The sequence below is a fragment of the Lissotriton helveticus genome, chromosome 1_2 (assembly GCF_964261635.1).
Source record: "Lissotriton helveticus chromosome 1_2, aLisHel1.1, whole genome shotgun sequence".
In the NCBI taxonomy this organism is placed as follows: Eukaryota; Metazoa; Chordata; class Amphibia; order Caudata; family Salamandridae; genus Lissotriton; species Lissotriton helveticus.
In genome coordinates this window covers 349,876,110-349,895,841 of record NC_136058.1, presented here as the reverse complement: position 1 = coordinate 349,895,841, position 19,732 = coordinate 349,876,110, and the positions used below count along the sequence as shown (strand labels likewise).

Here is a 19,732-nt window from a genome sequence, read left to right as displayed (position 1 = left end):
TGCATATAATTGCAAATATTTTCCTGTTTCATCTTATTATTCAAATGTTTTCAGTACATTGTTATTATATTATATTGCGAAACTGCCCTTTTACCTACTTAATAAACTTTACTTTCAAAACTTGACAAAAAAGAAAGCAGATTTCTGTTGGTGGACTGAAGGTGTTACATATAGCCCAGGGCCACCACATCACTATGTCTTGCTATATTGCTACTAATTATATTGTAAACCAAACGCAATGGGTAGCTGTGTCAAGTGTTAGAATTCCAAAGGCACTTTTTCATTAAACAGAGTTCTTCTCTACAGGTGTCCTGCCGCTAAGCACCAGTGCAAGTGGGTACACTACACAGGGTATATCTATTGATGTTATACTCAGACATCATCGACATTGGCATGTGGACATCTCAAGGTTCAGCATTACTGGCACACAGAGTCTCTGCAGAAGCAAGGGACTTTGCAGTAGGAACATGTGTTCTGGTAACTCCTCAATATGTAGAGACCAGAGGTTAGCCGTTATGTACATCTTAAAAAAAAAAGTTTCTATTTTCAAGTGTTTTGGTTCATTGTTTAATTTTTATGGATTACTCGTTCACTAACATGCACCTCTTGAAATTAAAGAGACACTGAAAACAAGGCAAAAAAAATTTCAGACAACACAAAATCAATGTTTCCACAGCCTTCCTGAGCTCCAGCTGTGACTGGATGAATTTGATAAGTAGGGTGAAGCCATTTCAAAGCTGGCTCTCAAGAGTGTGGCGAGGGGTTCAGAATAATAACCGAACGCTAGACCTCAGACTTCTCATTTCACAAGTGTACCTGTTAAAAGTTTCAACCACAGGAAATTTCTGACTATCCTCGAAGGTTTCTTGCTTTAAACAGTGTGTTTTAAAGGAGATTCTTAGGTTGACTTGTAGCCAATAAAGATGGACAATTGTATGGAATAATGTATACTGAATGTTGTTGAATTACTTTATTCGATATTTGCATATCATAAAAGTACATAACATATCAAACATAAAAATGCACATACATTTAAAGGAGTTTGTCCATTACACAGTATAAAAACTATAAAAGCGTTAAAAATAATCTATATATACAGTAATTGTTATATCAAAAAAACCCTGATAGTAGGAGATAAAGTGCAAGAGTACATATGGGGTTTCTAAGCAGGCAACTTTACAGCTTTGTTTGAATTATCTGCCTACTACGAATCAACCAAGCACTTGATAAATATTTTGCAACCCCACAAATGGTAAACAGAGATGTTGCATCTGAGGAAAGGATATGTAGGGCGATCCTAAAGTATCTGGCTCCCAATTCCCTGCATACTGGTTTTAGCCATTTTGATCTTGGACTTTGGTATGCTTTGCAGGCAAACAGGAAGTGGGGTAAGGATTCTGGCACGCGTGGACAGTTTGGGCAGGTAGGGAGAAAAGCTTGTGTTCCTTTCCAGCCCTCCATAAATGTGTTATGGGGAAGTGTCCCATACCTCAATTTCAAAAAAAGAGATCTATCTTTTGGAACTTGAATAAAGTCCAGAAATGGTTCCAACTTCCTCGTGGGCTTATGTTCCAAAAATTTGGTAGTTAAGGCTCCCCACCTTATACTTTTGAGATCCTCAGCAAGAACCCACTCTCAGTAGATTTTCTTGACAGCCCCCTTAGGGGGTGGAGACTGTGAGGACCAAAATTCAGCCAACCCCAAATTCATAACCAGCTTCCTCAATTTAGTAAGCCACTGTATTTTGTTGGCACCATTCAAGGAGATTAATTCGTCCAGCACCAGGGCATATTTTGCCAATTCTGGTGTCCTTCTCAGGCGCAACAAGAACAGCAAAGGGCGGAGCCGGACTATATCCGAGATCGAGCGTTTGCCCATATCAAGGAAGAGTGGCTTCAATGGGCTCGAGATAGGGAGGGAAACTAAATCTCTTACCAACTTATTCTCAGCTCTAACCAGATCATCCACTTTCTCGCTTCCCCAAAGTTCAGAGCCATAAATTGCAGAGGCCAACGCCTTTCTGTCATAAACAGCAAGGGATGGGGCTATAGGCCTGCTGACAGACAGACGCTGGTTCCTTAGAATAGCTCCAGATGTTCTTTTTATGTTTAGGAGCATTTGGCGACATGGGAGTCCCATTTCATTTTGCTGTTAATCCTGACTCCCAAGTAGTCAAATTCCTCCACCACCTCCAACGGCAACCCATTTAGGGTGATGTTACTTCTCTTTGCTTTTGTGGAAGGAGTCATTACCATCAATTTTGTTTTAGAGGTGTTAATTATTAGGTCATGTTCGTCACAGGCACCCTCTCTGTAAGTTGTCCCTGACTCCCCCATCTAATTCTAGCATAATTGTCCTGATGGAGTTTAGCAATAAGCTCCAGAAGATACAGTGGAAACCCCATGTCCGGCAACACCCTCCAAAGCCTATCACGGGGAAACAGATCAAAAGCGCTCTTCAGGTCTATGAAGGCCAGGTATAAGGTTCCCTTCATGATGGTCACAAATTTCCAATGTATAGCACAGAACCTGAAGACCTGATCCATTGTACCCACGTTTTGGCGGAAGCCTGCCTGAAAATGAGACAGCATGTTCCCTTCCTCCAGCCAGATTCCTATTCTATTAACAATAACCCTGCCAACTACTTTCTGGACAACGTCGATTAGACTAATCGGCCTGTAGTTGGCAGGGTCCTCCCTATTAGCTTTCTTATATATGGTAACCACTTCAGCGCCCTTCCAAGAATCTGGGACGGGATATCCACAGAGAATTAGATTCAATAGTAGGGCGAAGTAGTGAGTCCATAACTTGGGATCATATAGGAGTAAATCACCAGGTAACCCGTCCGGGCCTGCTGCTTTGGAAGGGACTATGCTTGTAATGGCATCGTAGACTTCGTATGGTTCGAAGGGTTCCACAGATGCCTGCCCATCGATAGTTAAATCTTTTGGTAGCCACAGGGTTTGCCCGGAACCTACCTCTTCACAGTATAGTTTTGAGAAGTGTGAATGCCATTGTTCAGCAGTTATATGGTTAGGGAGGGGCTCTACTCCTCTTCTGTCAAATTTGTTGATCAAGTTCCAGAACAGGGTCGAGTCTTTCAAGTAGGCAGCATTCTTAAGTTGTTGCCAATGCTCTTCCTCCCATTCCTTCTTAGCCCGTCTAATACAGATGTTATATTCCTTCCTGGCTACCCTAACTGATGGCGGATCCTTACATCTAATGCAGTTTGATATTACCCTTCTCTTTCTCCTACATTCTGCTGTGTACCATGGTGACCCCGTTTTGGTATTAGAGATCTTCCTGGGCCCTTTGGTATCCTCAATAATAAAATACGAGCCAATTTTCTGTATTAAGGTTTTATAGGAGTCTGTAAATTTGGAACATTTTTCAGTGCCTTGAAAGGAAATCAAGGAAGAAAGCTCACTAGTCTCGATTTCAACTAATTCTTTGATACTAGTTAACTTATCTACTTGGCACTTCACCCTGCTCCATTTTAATTTGCAATTACAGTTAGATGGGACTACCTCCTTTGTAAGAAATAAGGGGCCTTTAGATGAAACCCTCCCACTTCCCCATCTTATTTCCATATAGAGCGGGTTATGGTCGCTATCCTGCGTCTGCCTGATTTCCATATCCACTAAACTGCCCCAAGATCTGGTGTCAAGTAAAATATAATCAATACGAGAAGGGCAGCTCAGTCTGTTGTAAGTCATTGCACCATTTTGATCAGAGGTAGTCCTGCCATTCAGGGCGCGTAAGTTATATTCCAGGGTTAGTGAGTTTAATTGGATCACTCTGGGGGTCCATTTCCTGATTGGCACCATAGTAAGGGTCGGTATAAAATGTCTCGAGTCCTCTTCATTGCAACCCAATAGGTCCTCTTCACTTAGGGGTTCATAGGTACAATTAAAATCACCCCCTACAATAACACTAGACAAGGGGGTAAGTCCCGCTAGTGCTACCTCAAGTAATGATATAGTAGGTGAAGTTTGACCTCCCGGAGTACCTCTGGCATACACATTAAACAACTCAAGCGAGCTTCCATTCCTGTTATCCTTTATGGAGATATGCAAAATGTCGTGCGAGAAAATATCTTTCCTAGGCAATTATGTGTTAATAATATTAATACTGCATGGAGAGCTCAACAAAAATAAAAATCAATGAAACCAATGTTTGAAAAATATACAAAGCATATTTTATTGAATATTACGGGTTAGACCTAGTATATTGTAAGAGTACAATGTTCCAGATCTAATCTACTTATTTTAAACAATACATAAAATCCATATACAAAAAACTGTTAAAAAATACATAATATAGTAGTAATTATCGGCGCGCGTTTCGGCGTAACATACGCCTTCTTCAGGAAATTACCACACTTAAAACATGAAAGCAAAGAAACTGCATGGATGGCGCTGCTATATTGCTTAAAAGGATGTCATTCCTAGTATTCGAGGTACTAGTCTCTAAACTGATATCTTCAGGATACACGATAAAAATGGGAGTCACAAATGTGGACCAGACAGATTCTTTCAAAGTGTATACGTGGCCGGGCCTCGCGGAGCTACGGCCAATATGTTGAATTACTTGGATACACCATCAGAGAACTTAGAATTTCATTACAGGTCTGAGTTCATCGAAACCAGAACCCAGGATAAAATCTGGCTCGGCATAGACCTAAAAACATTTCTTTCAAAGTATATGCGTGGCCGGGCCTCACGCAGCTACGACAGATATTTCATTGGCTTGAGATACACCGTCATAAAGCTTGAAATCTTATTGCAGGTCTGAGTTAGCCAAAACCGGAACATAGGATTACATCTGGTTCGGCATAGACCAAAAAATTGTTTCTGTATTTCTAGTATTCATTGTAATGGGCTCCGATCGGCAAAATACCGGCGTCTGATGTCACGAAGGGAAGTGGTCGGTAAAGATATGCAAAATGTCACCGGTGTGTAAGTCATTCACCTTGAGTGACCAATTCAGGGCCACACTAATCCACACAAGTAGTCCCCCCGAAGGGCGGCCTCTCCCTGCACTAATTGCGGGAATAAAATGTGTAGAATATCCACTTTTGTACAGGGGGATCAAGCTCCAAGTTTCCTGGAACATACAGATCTCAAAAGTATCAATCAGATTGTTCCAATCAGGATTTTCCATATTTTTCTGTAGACCCGCAATGTACCAAGAAAGGAGCTTGATACTATCATTATTTGATGGTGACCGACTAGTGGTCATTCCCAGAGCCAATACCACTTCTACTGGCCTTGGTGGAGATTGAGGTTTACTTAAGTCATTATTATTTAAACCATTAGTGTCTTTTCCCCAATCGGGGTCCATCTCAGCGTTTGGCATCAGCGTCTCCCCATCTATCAGCTCTGAGGTGGTGTTGGGTTGATATTCAGGCATATTAATCAATTGCGCTACAAAAGTCGAAGGGGTTACCTTTGATGGTCAATCAATTTTGTTAAGCACCGAGTCATCCCTAAATGTTGTCCTAGACCATACAGGAGCATGTCTGATTTGAATATTAGAATTCACAGGTGGACAAGATCTATACTCTAGGTTTAATACGTTTTTCGGAATGGCGAGGTTCTTGACCTGTATTTCAGTACAATCAGTTGATGAGCTGAAGAGGGATAACCTTTTGACATTAATCAAGTCCTCCATAATGACCGATCTACACCCTCTCACGTGTCGTAGCCAATGAATGGTTTTATTGCGGATGGATTCGCTACTCTCAAAGGTATTAGTAACGCCAAGCTTAGTAACCCCAGTCATGTAGACAGTGTCATTCGGGGGACTAAATGAATTATTAAACCGTTTTCTACTCCAAGTTTCCCCTGCGTTTGCCTCTCTAATAGATGTTACCGGGAGACCGGGTGTTTTTCCTACATTTGATTCCTTCGACTTTGGTAGATGCCCCCGAAGACTTACTGCCCTAGCATATGTGCTAGACGTATCATGTCCTTTTGGTGCACTAGCCATCGGTGTTTGGGCAGAGGTCTTGGGTGGTAATCCTCCTACTATTGTGGAGGTATTCACTGACGCTATTCTCACCTTAGGGGCCTTTAACACATTGGGTATTGTAGGTAACTGGGGGATATTTGCAACATTCTGTTCACCCTTCTTCAATGATGCAATCAATAGGTTTTTAATAAAGGTGATATCCTCTTCCAGACTTTCCATTTTCTTCATAAATATCCTATTAAAGTTCAAACAACTGGTGCGTTCAATTGGAGCATTCATACCCCCCACAGCCTCTCTTGATTCTTTTGTTAATACCTCATTTAGCTCCCTGGATTCCCCTTCCAATACCGCAAAACGATTGGAACAGGTAATACCCAGATCACATGGGCTTGCCTGTACAAAACCATCTACATTTTTTGTTAAGTCAACCAAAAGATCAACATTACTACTAAAAGTACCTTCCCCTGTGATCTCGATAGTATTAGCCACAATGGGGTGAACAGAAACACAATTAAAATCATCAGCAGGTACAATGTTCTTTGGTTTCTTAGAAAAGAAAGCCGGGATCACTTTGTTCCTTTTCCGTGTCAAAACGTCTATAATGGGATCCTGCGTTCCTGTTTTATCAATGGATGGAGCCCCCAGTAGAATATTTTCACAGTCCTCAACGATGAATTCAATACTAGATAGAACACAATTGGATGCAGCATGCTGGGATTTTTTTGCTTTTTTCCCTTTTTTTATTATATTTACTGCAGTTCCTCCCCCCTCCATCACTTTCCTCTTGCCCATTGTATTCCACTGACACACTGGTCTTGCTATAAATGGTGACCCTGTAGCCCTCTATGGTCAGCTACTCCATGCACTCGCCCCAACAGTATTTGCACAGTACCTTCAAATGGACCGATGGTTCTAAATTTCACTGGTTGGAGGGGGGGCCCAGCCCAGCCTCGTCCGGCCCCGGATGGCCAGACGGCCCGTCCTTAGCCCGGCGCAGTCCTGCGCGTGTCCCGCTACGCGGGGGCACTCGCTGGTATAAGAGCACCTCCAGGGGGCGGGACAGGCCGTGAGCGACTTCCTTTAGTGAGGGCCGCAGGGGGATGTAGTCCCCGGTCCGCCGAGATGTCGAGCGGCAGAAGCAGCAGACGCCAGGCAAACAGGAAGGCTGGTGCGGACAATAAGATTGGCGCGGGAAGGCTGCGATGCTCCTCGGCTCCCCTCGCAAAGCCCAGGTCAATGGCTGTAAGTCCCCTGCTCCCCCGGGGCTCTCGCTGGTATAAGAGCACCTCCGGGGACGGGACAGGGCGTGCGCGACTTCCTTTAGCGAGGGCCGCTGGGGGATGTAGTCCCCGGTCCGCCTCGATGTCGAGCGGCAGAAGCGGCAGACGCCAGACAAACAGGAAGGCTGGTGCGGGCAATATGGATGGCGCCGGAAGGCTGCGGTGCTCCTCGGCTCCCCTCGCAAAGCCCAGGTCAATGGCTGGAAGTCCCCCGCTGCCCCGGGGCTCTCGCTGGTATAAGAGCACCTCCGGGGGCGGGACGGGGCGTGCGCGACTTCCTTTAGTGAGGGCCGCTGGGGGATTTAGTCCCCGGTCCGCCGCGATGTCGAGCGGCAGAAGCGGCAGACGCCAGGCAAACGGGAAGGCTGGTGCCAGCAATAAGGATGGCGCAGGAAGGCTGCGGTGCTCCTCAGTGCTCCTCGGCTCCCCTCGCAAAGCCCAGGTCAATGGCTGTAAGTCCCCAGTATACAGTTTGCTGACCATGCGTACTGTTAAAATCTGGATCCAGAATGCAGGGAAGCCAAGTAGACAAGGTATTCAATGTTATGTATGTTTGATGGATCCCCTGTCAGAAACAAAACTATGTTTGGATCTTAACATTCATTTTGATGTAAATTGAAGATTTTGTATACCTGTTTGCAGTAGCACTGCATGAGGATGGACGGCATTGTTGACTCTGAGAAGTAGGTGGTAAGGCACTATAGGTAGGCCCTTCCATGGTAAGGAATGGACCCATGTTCTTGAGTGCACCTATTCCTCCAAGCATAATACTAGATTTAAATACACACAGGGCCACATTTATCAAAAATGCTCAGAACGCAGTAAGCCCCCTTGCTGTACTGCATGAAAGGAAAAGGGAAGGAATGCACCTTTTTTACCATTATACGGCACATTCCTGTCCTTTCCTAGCACTGGCGCACTTTTGACTGCCTAGTGCCAACGCAGGCTCCCTTACGCTTTGTTGCAAGTGTGTGTGCGTTGCAGGCAGTATTATTTGTGTGCAAGAAGGGAGACCTTCCGGCAAAAAAATTTCCTCAGATACATTTTCCTCTTTCTAAGCATACTGAAGAATGGAGCTCACATAGAAAGAGGAAACAACAAGGACAAATAAAGATATTTCTCCTCGTTCTGGGGAGGCATACAATTCTGACACATTCCCAGGTCCTCCAATGTTCGGTAAAACCAGGAATATGTCAGAATCCATAGGTGGATGAGCGGGGAATACCCACACCCCACACATAGCATGTCTCCCTGCCACAGAGTAACGCAAGGCAGTGATTTGTGCTGCCTTGCGTTACGCTAGGTTTATCAAGCTCTTCAGGGCCACCCAAGATGGGCTTGTGAGGCTTGCTAAATCTCATTTACGCTTTGTGTCACCCTTGTGTGGAGCAAAGCCAACACACTACAGTGATACATTTGCACGTACCTCACTCCTCATCGGCTCAATATTATGCTGCAAACTGAGGATTTGAGGTGCCCTAGGTGTGCACAAACGGACACAGATTTCCAACACATGGTTTCAGGATGCCTCATCATTGCACAGTTCTGGTTGTATGTCGTGAGGCATCTGGAGCACACCCTAATACTTGAGCATTTATATATAGCAGAAATGTGCCTATTAGCCCTTTACAAGGGTGCCCTGAGTGAAAAGTAGGCAATGTATTTCCTGATCTGGCACTGGGGGTAGCACGCAGAGACATTGTCCATCAATGAAAGTTGCCCCATGGGCCACCTCCTAGCAGGTGGCGGACTGAGGTGAGAAGTCGGGCAATGATTTCACGCCAGAACACAGAAAACTCCTGTGTTTGAATACTCCCACATCGTGATTTGCAGCTTTTGTATTTGGCTGCTAGAAACCAAACAGAATGGTTCTAACAGAGAGACTGATTCTAATTGGTTGAAAGAGTCGCCAATAATTCTGCGTTTAAACCAATCAGTGTGGCTCTGTGTTGTCAATCAGTATAGTTGTGAGTAGGCTGGTAAAACTGCTATTCACTTTTATTTTAGTAATCTAAAGTAATCGCTTAAAATAGGTGAATTCTTCAAGATAATAGTTTGAGCTTACTGCAAACTGAAAAATATTAGTATATTATTTTTAATTCACTTATTCATTGCCATAAATTGAATATTTAAAGATTTGGCATGTAGCTAATGGGTCAAGCCAGCATCCTAACTCTTGCGCCAATGAAAGCGGCCTTCTGTTTGCTAATGTGTTCAGGAAAAGGTGAGTCTTGTTTGGTCCAAGCTACTTGTGTTGGTGGAGGAAGAAAGACGACTATAACACAGAAAACAAGGCAATCTACAGAGATGACCACCGATTTTCAACATTTCGAGCTTCCTTCTGTGCCTGAAAGATTTCGAACGTCACATTAGAAGCTCAACTCACCCATCATTCCCCCACCAATGTCATTGTCTTCCGATGTCTATTGTGAAGCAATAGGGTTTGTGCTTGTGGCTGTCTGTATTTAAATATGCACAGCTGAGTTCTCAACTGCGTAATTAAAAACAAGTTCTCGCTAAACATTGAAAAGGGCTGCAAATTCTCCTCCACACCTGACAGTGGCAAGATATTAATTTGGCAAGGACCTCTACGACTGGTTTCAAATAAGGAGTCACTTACTGGAGAGATTCCAAGGGCTACAAACCTCCCAACAATGATTTACTTACTAACAAAGTTTACTTATATAGTTTGAGAAATATGTGTGAATTTTTGGGAATTCCCTAAAAAATTCCAGGAGAAAAGGGGTGGCAGTTACAGCTTTTCCTGGGATACGCATTTAGTAAGTGCTAACACGTACGTAAATGGCCATCATCTACACTTACGCAGGTTTAAATACCTAGCAAAAGTGATTTTCTCCATGCTAACTTTTTTCTATCTTATCCAATGGAATCGATGTGTTACCCCATTGAGAAACTCCTTTCTTCTGTATTCCCTACAATTTTTGGGGTGTTTCCATCCAATTCCAACTGTTGACCCAGAGGTCTTTAGCTTTGATAGGCGTAAAACTCTACCGATGGCCAGTCTTGAAACTTGTGACTAGCTACACTCTCAAATCTGTAGGTGTTCACCAACAATGCAAGGCATCACCACCAAGCTAAGCCCACTCTCTGAGGGGGGACATATTTCGTCACAGGTAATATTACAACACATAAAGCGCAAACATGCATTGTGGAAATGAACACAAATGGCGTTGTGGGTTAAGCTAGCCATTCTGCACTACACGCACCATGTGAATTGAAATATCTTAGTAAAACCTTTCAAAAATCAGACTTCTGTTTTCTACAGGCAGTTAACCAGTGGTGAAGGCAAAATAATTGAAGCTTCTGAAAGAGTCTCAATCAGAGGATAAAAACAACACAAATACATAAAATTATAATAGTAATTAAAAGATGGAAAAACACTACTATGCTAGTTCTAAGAAGAAACCCAAAGTGTCCTTGTCTTAATGCCGTGCTTAATTTGTACTGGTGGGTGCAGGTTTTATGCACCAGCCCGGATTTATAAGCAGCAGGACTTCTTTTTCATCATCAAACTTTGACTAAGAGCAAGAGAGGAAAATAAATAAATAAAAGAAGGATGGAGGAAGAAAAAGACAAGACACCAATGACGAAGTGATATTGGGGAATGAAAAAGAACCTGAAAAAGATGAGACAAAAAATGTAGCGTGGAGGACGAAAGAGGAATGAGGTGGAGGGAAGAGTAGGCAGCCTTGCTATTAATGAAATAAAGTGACAGGGACTGAAGTGTGGTGGAATAAGAAAGGCGTGGGGTGCATAGAAGACTAGGCTGAGATAAACAATGTAAGCCTACGGTGGAGGAAGAAAGCGGCAAAAGGGTGAATCAAAACTAGGAGGGCTTTTCTGCAGGTGCTTGTGCAGGCTTCTAAGAAAACCATTGGACTTTTGCACTTATTTTTTAACAAATGTAGCACTGCTTTATTACATGTCTTTTGGCGCTGAATGAAAAGTGATTCTTTATGAATAACAGGGACAAAGCCAAAAGCATTTGGGTGAAGTGATTACAGTAACACCTCCTGTTAGTCAAGTGTTAGCCAACCTGCATCATAACGTCTTTTTCTTCGCAAAACAATTTCTCATACAATTCCTTGTCTGTTGTCTCAACGTGTGAGCGAATTGCAGACATGAAGGTCCCAAATTCTAGGAGGTGTTTTGGCCTCCATTGAAATTTTGCTGTATATCCACAAGTGTGCAAGGCTATGAGACCCCCCATACTAGAGAATACTGGAGAACCGGAAGAACCCCAGAAGAAGGAGGTGTCATACGCCAGCTTGTCTTCTCGCTTAAGTTCTTTACAACTTTTACCTGCTGTTTCACAATAACGTTGACTCATTGAATGGAAGCAATCACACACTTCTTGAGGAAAGACGCCTGCACAGTTGGCTGGATGGCAGAGGAGGCTGGTCCCTTCCTTAAGTCTCATTTCAAACACCTCAGCAGGGTAGGAGATGATTTTGCAGGTGTCAGTTGCCTTGACGCCACCATCTGGGTGGCCAATGATATAGATGAGGTCGTTGGGTATATTGCTAGGAATGGTTGCTGCTAGCCCAGGTGGAATTCCTTCTTCCTTTTCCAACTGCAGGATGGCGTAATCCAGATCGCGGTCATAACATTTTGTCAAGGTTTTAACAGAAAACCAGCCACCGTCCCTCTCATCAGGGACACCATGTGTGTGTACAAAATGAATCTTGACACGTTCCCTAATCGTTTGCGACCACATTTCTTCCTTGGTGTTGCCCACACCTACTATTTTCTGGATCACATGATGATTGGTGATGATAAATTCACCTTTTAGCACAAAGCAGGTGGCAGATGGGTGTTTTGATGGGATCCCTGGCCATGTCACATACCCCACTGAACGCCCACGATCTGCCAATATTTCATGAACAGCGATCGGGGTCGAGTTATTGATTTCTTTTCCAAATTGTTCTTTGAATACTGTAAAAAAGTCACTGGACTTTTTTGTAGCCTTACTGTCGGCCTTGAAGGCCTTCTCCAGCCACTGACCTTGATCGATCAACTTGGGATACTGTTCCAGAAGTTCTTTTTCAAAGTAAGGCACGCTCTGGTGCATCCGCCGCATCTAAAGGGTGAATAAAAATAGTCAAATTCCCAGAGTTAGTGTAATTAAGTAGATATTTTGTTAGAGTACTACATTGTTTCCTCTCTCTCATACTTTAACATTGTTCATTTGTATCATTAGTAATGCTTTCCAGTGCTCTACATAGGGGGCCTGGGAGTCAGGGTGGCTTCTCGGGGGGGAGTGGGTGAGGTTCCCTGATCTCTTTTGAGCAGAGCTTCAACTTTAATACCAGGAAACATGAATTTACACCTGCAAAGAAATATACTCATATCAAATATTACATCAGCACGCCGTAGATGAACAAACCTGCAACTTCGTAGGTAGGCACTGCATTCTAGCAGGTCAATTTATATTTAGCATAAAGTCTTCTACCCAGGACAGAAGTTGTGATAGGGAGAGATCCCTATTCCCCAACCACATAATTACCAAGAATGTAGGGTAAGGAGTTAGTGCACTGGCAAACCTTTTCTCAGTAGAGAAAAACTGCACTTGAGCTGCAACATTTACACTTTCAAAATTACGTCTGCATTTGGCAGGTATACATTCATTTTTTTTTATTGAAAATACTTGAGTACAAGGAAAATACGAACAACACACGGCGAGGCAAATAAAATAACATGTAGCAGAAATAGGTCATAAATTAACAGTACCAGGGAAGGTATACATTCATGAAAACATTCCAGACCTGCTACTGGGAACTGTGACGGTAAGTTGCCCAGGATAACTCTTAGAATATTAAGGCTTTCCAATACACCCTATCAGTACTTTCCAAATGTAGAATTAAACATTACAGAAATACATTATTATGTTTTGGGAATTTGGCCCTAAGTGATAGCATATCTATCCACTTTAAGCCTTTGGAAATGTAGGGTTGAAAGCGCCATGGCTATCAACCCTCCTGATTTCACCATTGCTGACCAGCTAGTAGGTTTCCAGCACAAATGACAAGTGTGACAGACCCTTGGTGGTTGTTCCATTTTGGGACAAAATTCCACACCATGTGTTGCTGAAGCTAAGCTATCCTACCCTGTACCACATTTTCTGGATCACCCCATATTTTTCTAACCAGTGGACTCAACAGTCAATCTATTGTGGTGCATTATGTTCTTTTTTTAGGGTTGACATCAGAACTATCATTTGATCACTCCGGATACCTCATATCTTAGTGAAGGTGGCTGCCACTTCCTCATTTCAGCTCAGCAGTCAGTTGGTCAGACACGCACCGCGAGAAGAGCTGCATGGATACAGTTAGTAAGAGGATTTGCACTTTACAGGCATCACGCTGCCTTGAGAGTCCATCCATAGCAGTAGTGAGGAGGACACTGTCAAGAGAACATGCTACCTCTGAAGCCCCCTTTTGTTCTATATATCAGTGAAGGATTTTTCCCCATTAGATGTGAACCAACAGCTGACCACCTAAAGGGGATTCCTTTTCCCCTTTGTAGGAAAGTAGGATCTGCTTCTTACAGTTATCCCCACTTTTTGCTTGATGTGATGCTGTTTTTGACGAGCCTGACTGGTATCCTGCTAATCAGGTCCCCAGTCTATATCTATTTTCTCCCTTATTTGGTTTGTTCACAACTTAGGTACACTCCAGATTGTATACTGGGGTACCCTTATCAGTCCCTAGTATATGGTACTAAGGTGCCCAGGGCATAGGTACCCCAGAGGTCTCCTATGGCCTGAAGCATGCATTATGCCACCCATGGGAGACCATGCAAAATGGAACTTCAGGTCTTCCATTGCTATCTGTGTAGGTTGGTGCAAGCACCACTTCCTAAAGAAATAGGTTTACTGTATCTAAGGGTCACTGCACGTAAGACCTATAAGTCACCCCCCATAGCAGGCTTGTGCAATCCTGAAGGCAGGGAGCGTGGTTCTATGTGAGAGGGTGCCCCTGCATGAGCAGGACACCCCTGCAACCTACGGAGTACATTCTCCCGGGTTGTGAGTAAAGCAGCCTTATATTATGTAGAGGGGCACAGGGTAATTACGCGATGACTATCTCAAAAACGACTGCAACAAATCTTATCATGTTTGGTATCAAACATGTTGGAATTATATCCCCACACCATAAACAGTGTGGGAGTATGATTCCAAGCACTGGAAGAGCCCTACGTTGGGCTCTCAGTGTGCCAACCTTCTAGTCCAGGACAGCATAAAATGGTTGCTGCCGGCCAGAGACACATATCTGCCCTCCTGCTGCTCAGCCAAGCTCCAGCAGAGGAAGGCAGAACAATAGGCATCCAGCCACAGGGAGGTATGATCACCTCCCAGACAGAATTTAGTGTATTAAGACCGGGTGGGTGCACTTACCAGCGCCTAAAAGTCTCCACGAGGGGCACATTTGGTGTCCCTGTGCATAGTCCAGTTCCAATCAGTTCTGGGAGCCATTGGCTCCTGCTCTGGCGCGAATCTGGACCACAAACATGGGAGTAACCTCCCCACTGTTCACACCCTCCCCTGGGAGGGTCCCCTGAATACTCCCAATTCTTTCCCTAGGGCACTTAAGGGCGTACCTGAGTGTTGGTCGCTAGATTTGTCGTGGGATAAGATTCAGAACTGAAATCACTGCACTTCTACCGTCTGGGCACTCTGGACTTTGCTTGGGCCTGACTTTGTCTCCCTTTTCAGACTGCTGCATTGTTTTTGCCTGTGCACCATACAGGGTCCGTGCAAGACCTGTGGAGCATCAAAGACAAGTGAAGGAATTTCCCTTGAAGTGAAGGAGCCACTTCCATGCATTTGTAGGCACCTCAACACTGCTGACCGGTCTGCTGAGCCAGAGCTCCTAGGGACTCCGAAGGGTTCAGCAACACAGGTGTTGGTTACCTATGTCCCTTGAGGCCTGAGCTGCTCTTTCACAGAGTTTGAGGACACAATCCCTCATAGGGCTGCATTAACGGAACCCCTGTGCACCATATACATTTGCAACTGCAAATGCTTGTTGGCAACTTTGTGACAAGTGCATTGGGCTCCAAGTAGCTCCAACCTCCAGCAACCTCTTCCACAAATATTTTCAGCCTCATCTCCCCGTGGGCAGCGAAGTCTGCTTTTTTGGTGAACTGCTCATGGTCCACTAACTACTCCTCTGCATGTGGGTCCATTTGATGGTCAGCTTTTTTCCTTTTGGGCTCCACGGATTGCTTGGGGTCTTCCCTGACTCCCCTGCTTGTGGTGAGTACCCTGGACCTTGCTGGTCCCAACCGTGCACCTTCTTGACTTCCTGTGTGGGTTGCATTTGCCAAGGCTTGTTGGTGCTCCCGCCAGACACCGACCCCTCAGCATTCTACATCCTTCATGGGACAGCTCTTATCCGGCTCCAGCTTGTCCTCAACATTGTCTGGTCTGTGCAGGTGCAGAGAACTTATGTTTTTTGGGTGTTAGTTGTACCGAAAAATTTGTCGCCTGTGAAGTTAGCATATTATATGCTTGACCAATGAACCATGTGGTGCGAAAGGTGAGGCAAAAACACACTGAAACCCCCAAAAATTCCCCATATGATGAAACACGTGTTGGCTGGACGTTTGTTTGAATAAAAAGACAAATAAAGGCCCTTATGAGACATTACTCATCTTTGCTGTGTGCTCCAACTTTATGATGAACTTTCATTGAACACTGTACCGTCCTGATCTGTTCAGAAGCGGCCGCTCCTCACGCTGCTCCCAGCTCCCTGCTGATCGGTATCGTAGCGCCTGACTGCCTTAATATTACCTGCTAGATCGCATTGCTGACGCAATTAACAGTGCTTGACTGCTCATGTAATCTGTATTCAAAGCGCTATACTGCGAGAGTACGCTTTCTATGCCATTGTGCTGTGCAGTGCTGCCTTTGCCTAGCTTAATGCATTGTGCCTGATTGTGCCGGCGCCATTGCCTATTTGTGAGCGTTTTGATTGTTTGTGCCCCAATCCTCGATCGCTTTTGGCTCGCAGCCATCCATTTTCTTGTTTGTTTTCGTGCCTCCCTGCCCGGCTCTCGACCCCGCCCCCCGCCTCCCAGCTGCTCCTCCCTCGCCCCTCCCCCATCCACAGATGACAGATGTCTTTGCGCGCAGCGTTCACGCGCAGCGGTCGCGCCCCATGCGCGCCGAAGATGTGCCAAAGGTAAGCCCGTCTACGCCCGTCCGCGCCTGGACCGCGCCCAGCGCCAGACCCCCTGGCCCTCGCAATATCCACCCCACGCGCGTAACATATGACGCCGCTACTCTCCTTGCCCTCAACCCCGGACGCAACCCACAATGCTGCGTAGCTATCCCAGGACACACCCATGGACCATTCGCATGCCACTCATGCAAGTTAGTCTGCATCAGGACCCACACCAAATCCTCCTCCCCCTAACCACCTAAAGTGCATCCTGCTGAACACCTGCTCGGTCCACAAACACGCCACTGAACTCTGGGACCTTCTCGACACTACATCGCCGGACGTCGCCTTCCTTACAGAAACTTGGATGAACGCCTTATCAGCGCCCGACATCGCCTTAGCCATCCCGGACGCTTACAAGATCATCCGAAAAGACCGCACCAACCAAACAGGAGGAGGCATCGCCATCGCCCATAAGAACACCATCCGAATCACAACAAGCTCAGACGATAACCTCACGACCGCCGAACACCTTCACTTTCAGATCCACACCGACCCCAGGACCACACTTAGAGGCACCCTCATCTACAGACCACCAGGAACCCGCACACAATTTAATGAAGACATCACTGATTTCATCAGCCCGCATGCCCTCACCTCCGAGAACTACATTTTACTGGGAGACCTCAACTTCCACCTGGAAAAGAATAACGACAATAACACCACCACCCTTCTGGACAACATGGCCAATCTCGGACTCAAACAACTTGTTGACACCCCCACCCACCTTGCCGGACACACACTCGACCCTATCTTCACCTCCAGCAAACACATCTCCTTTGATCACACCACGGCTCTCCATTGGACGGACCACAGCTGCGTTCATTTCAGCTACAAAAAGACCACGACCCACATCCCACCACAACCTATTCCTCGAAGAAACTGGAACAAAATCACCACCGACCAACTCTTCACATCGCTAAACCAAAACCCCCCGCCATATCATCGGACCCAAACCAAGCTGCCACCAAACTCACACAATGGATCACCCACAGCGCTGACAAATTAGCACCCTTGAAAAACCACCAGATCAAACAAGGTAGAAAAAAGGCCCCCTGGTTCAACGATAATCGTAAGAAATCCAAGAAGTTATGTCGTACCCTTGAGAAAACCTGGAGAAAAAACCCAACCACTGACAACCTGACCACCTTCAAGGACGCCACCCGCAAACACCACCAATTGATTCGTTCCACCAAGAAATCAGCATTCAAGGATCGACTCGACAACAACACCCACAACAGCAAAGAATTATTCAACATCGTGAGAGAATTGACCAACCCCACCGCCGGCACCAACGACATCACTCCCTCCCAAGACCTCTGCAACTCCCTATCTTCTTTCTTCCACAACAAAATCGCCGACATTCATAACAGCTTTGGAAACCTGTCCGAAAAACAACCCACTCCACCCACCTCCGAACCAAAACAGCACTCTCACAACCTTTGCGCCTGGAACCCAATCACGACTGAAGACACCATCCTCCTGATGAACTCCATCCACTCAGGATCGCCAACCGACCCATGCCCAAACCACATTTTCAACAAAGCAGACTCCATCATCGCACCCCATCTTTGCGATGTCATCAACTGCTCCCTCAACTCCGCTACCGTCCCAGAAAGCTGGAAACATGCCGAACTCAGCGCCCTTCTGAAGAAACCCACAGCGGACCCCTCTGAACTTAAGAACTACCGCCCCATCTCACTCCTCCCCTTCCCGGCCAAAGTCATCGAGAAAGCCGTCAACAGTCAGCTCGCCGCCTTCCTTGAATCCAACAATTCCCTCGACCCCTCACAGTCCGGCTTCCGAGCCAAACACAGCACCGAAACCGCCCTCATCGCTGCTACAGACGACATCCGAACGCTACTGGACAACGGAGAAACAGTTGCCCTCATCCTACATGACCTCTCCGCCGCCTTCGACACAGTCTGTCATAGCACCCTCATTCAACGCCTAAGCAACGTCGGAATACAAGGAAAAGCTTTGGACTGGATCATCTCGTTCCTCACCGGAAGAACCCAGAGAGTCCGCCTCCCCCCATTCAAATCAGAGGCAACCGAAGTCATCTGCGGCGTACCACAAGGATCATCACTCAGTCCCACCCTCTTCAACGTGTACATGAGCCCCCTCGTATCCTTCGCGCGCCAACACAACCTCAACATCATCTCCTACGCTGACGACACCCAGCTGATCCTCTCCCTCACCAAAGACCCTGACACCGCCAAAAGCAATCTACACGAAGGAATGAAAGAAGTAGCCGAATGGATGAAGAACAGTCGTTTAAAACTAAACTCGGACAAAACTGAAGTCCTCATCTTAGGATCATCCCCCTCTGCATGGGACGACTCATGGTGGCCACCGGCTCTGGGCACAGCACCCATACCTACAGACCACGCACGTAACCTGGGCTTCATCCTAGACTCCTCCCTATCGATGACCAGACAAGTCAACACCGTCTCATCATCATGCTTCAACATCCTACGCATGCTCAAAAAAATCTTCCGCTGGATCCCCACCGAAACAAGAAAGACAGTCACCCACGCACTAGTCACTAGCCGTCTAGATTATGGAAACACCCTCTACGCCAGAACCACAGCCAAACTACAAAAAAAACTCCAACGCATCCAAAACGCCTCAGCCAGACTCATACTGGACATCCCCCGTCAAGCTCACATTTCCGGTCATCTTAAAGATCCCCACTGGCTTCCCGTCAACAAGAGAATAACGTTCCGTCTCCTCACCCACGCACACAAGGCCCTTTACGACCTAGGACCCGAATGCCTCAACAAACGACTATCATTCTACACACCCACCCGCCAACTACGTTCATCCAGTCAAGCCCTCGCCACAATCCCGCGCATCAATAGATCCACCATGGGAGGAAGATCCTTCTCCTACTTAGCGGCCAAGACCTGGAATTCTCTCCCCACTCACCTCCGCCTCACACAGAACCACCCCTCCTTCAGAAAGCAGCTAAAAACCTGGCTATTCAATAAATAATGCACCCACCCTCACTCAAGCGCCTTGAGACCCTCTGGGTGAGTAGCGCGCTATACAAATTACTGAACTTGAACTTGAACTTGCATAAGACAGGATATTTTGCAGAGTCAAAGTCACCGTCATCTTTCCTGAAGCACCAGACATCGGAGGGCATTTGTCTTCCAGGTCGCCTGGTCACTCCTGACAAACATAGACTCTGTCCCCTCTTTTTTCAGGTACACGTCTTCAAGTATTAACA

General features: G+C 45.7%; 1 protein-coding gene across 1 annotated transcript in view; it reads right to left on the bottom strand.

The window, feature by feature from the left end:
• Positions 1 to 6,906: 6,906 nt before the first annotated feature.
• Positions 6,907 to 19,732, bottom strand: part of LOC144803687 (uncharacterized) — a 381,476-nt gene continuing 368,650 nt past the window's right edge. The window contains exon 19 of the mRNA XM_078671874.1: positions 6,907 to 12,353. Coding sequence (XP_078528000.1) covers positions 11,301 to 12,353 — 1,053 coding nt within the window. The 3' untranslated portion in view covers positions 6,907 to 11,300. The remainder of the gene's footprint in view (positions 12,354 to 19,732) is intronic.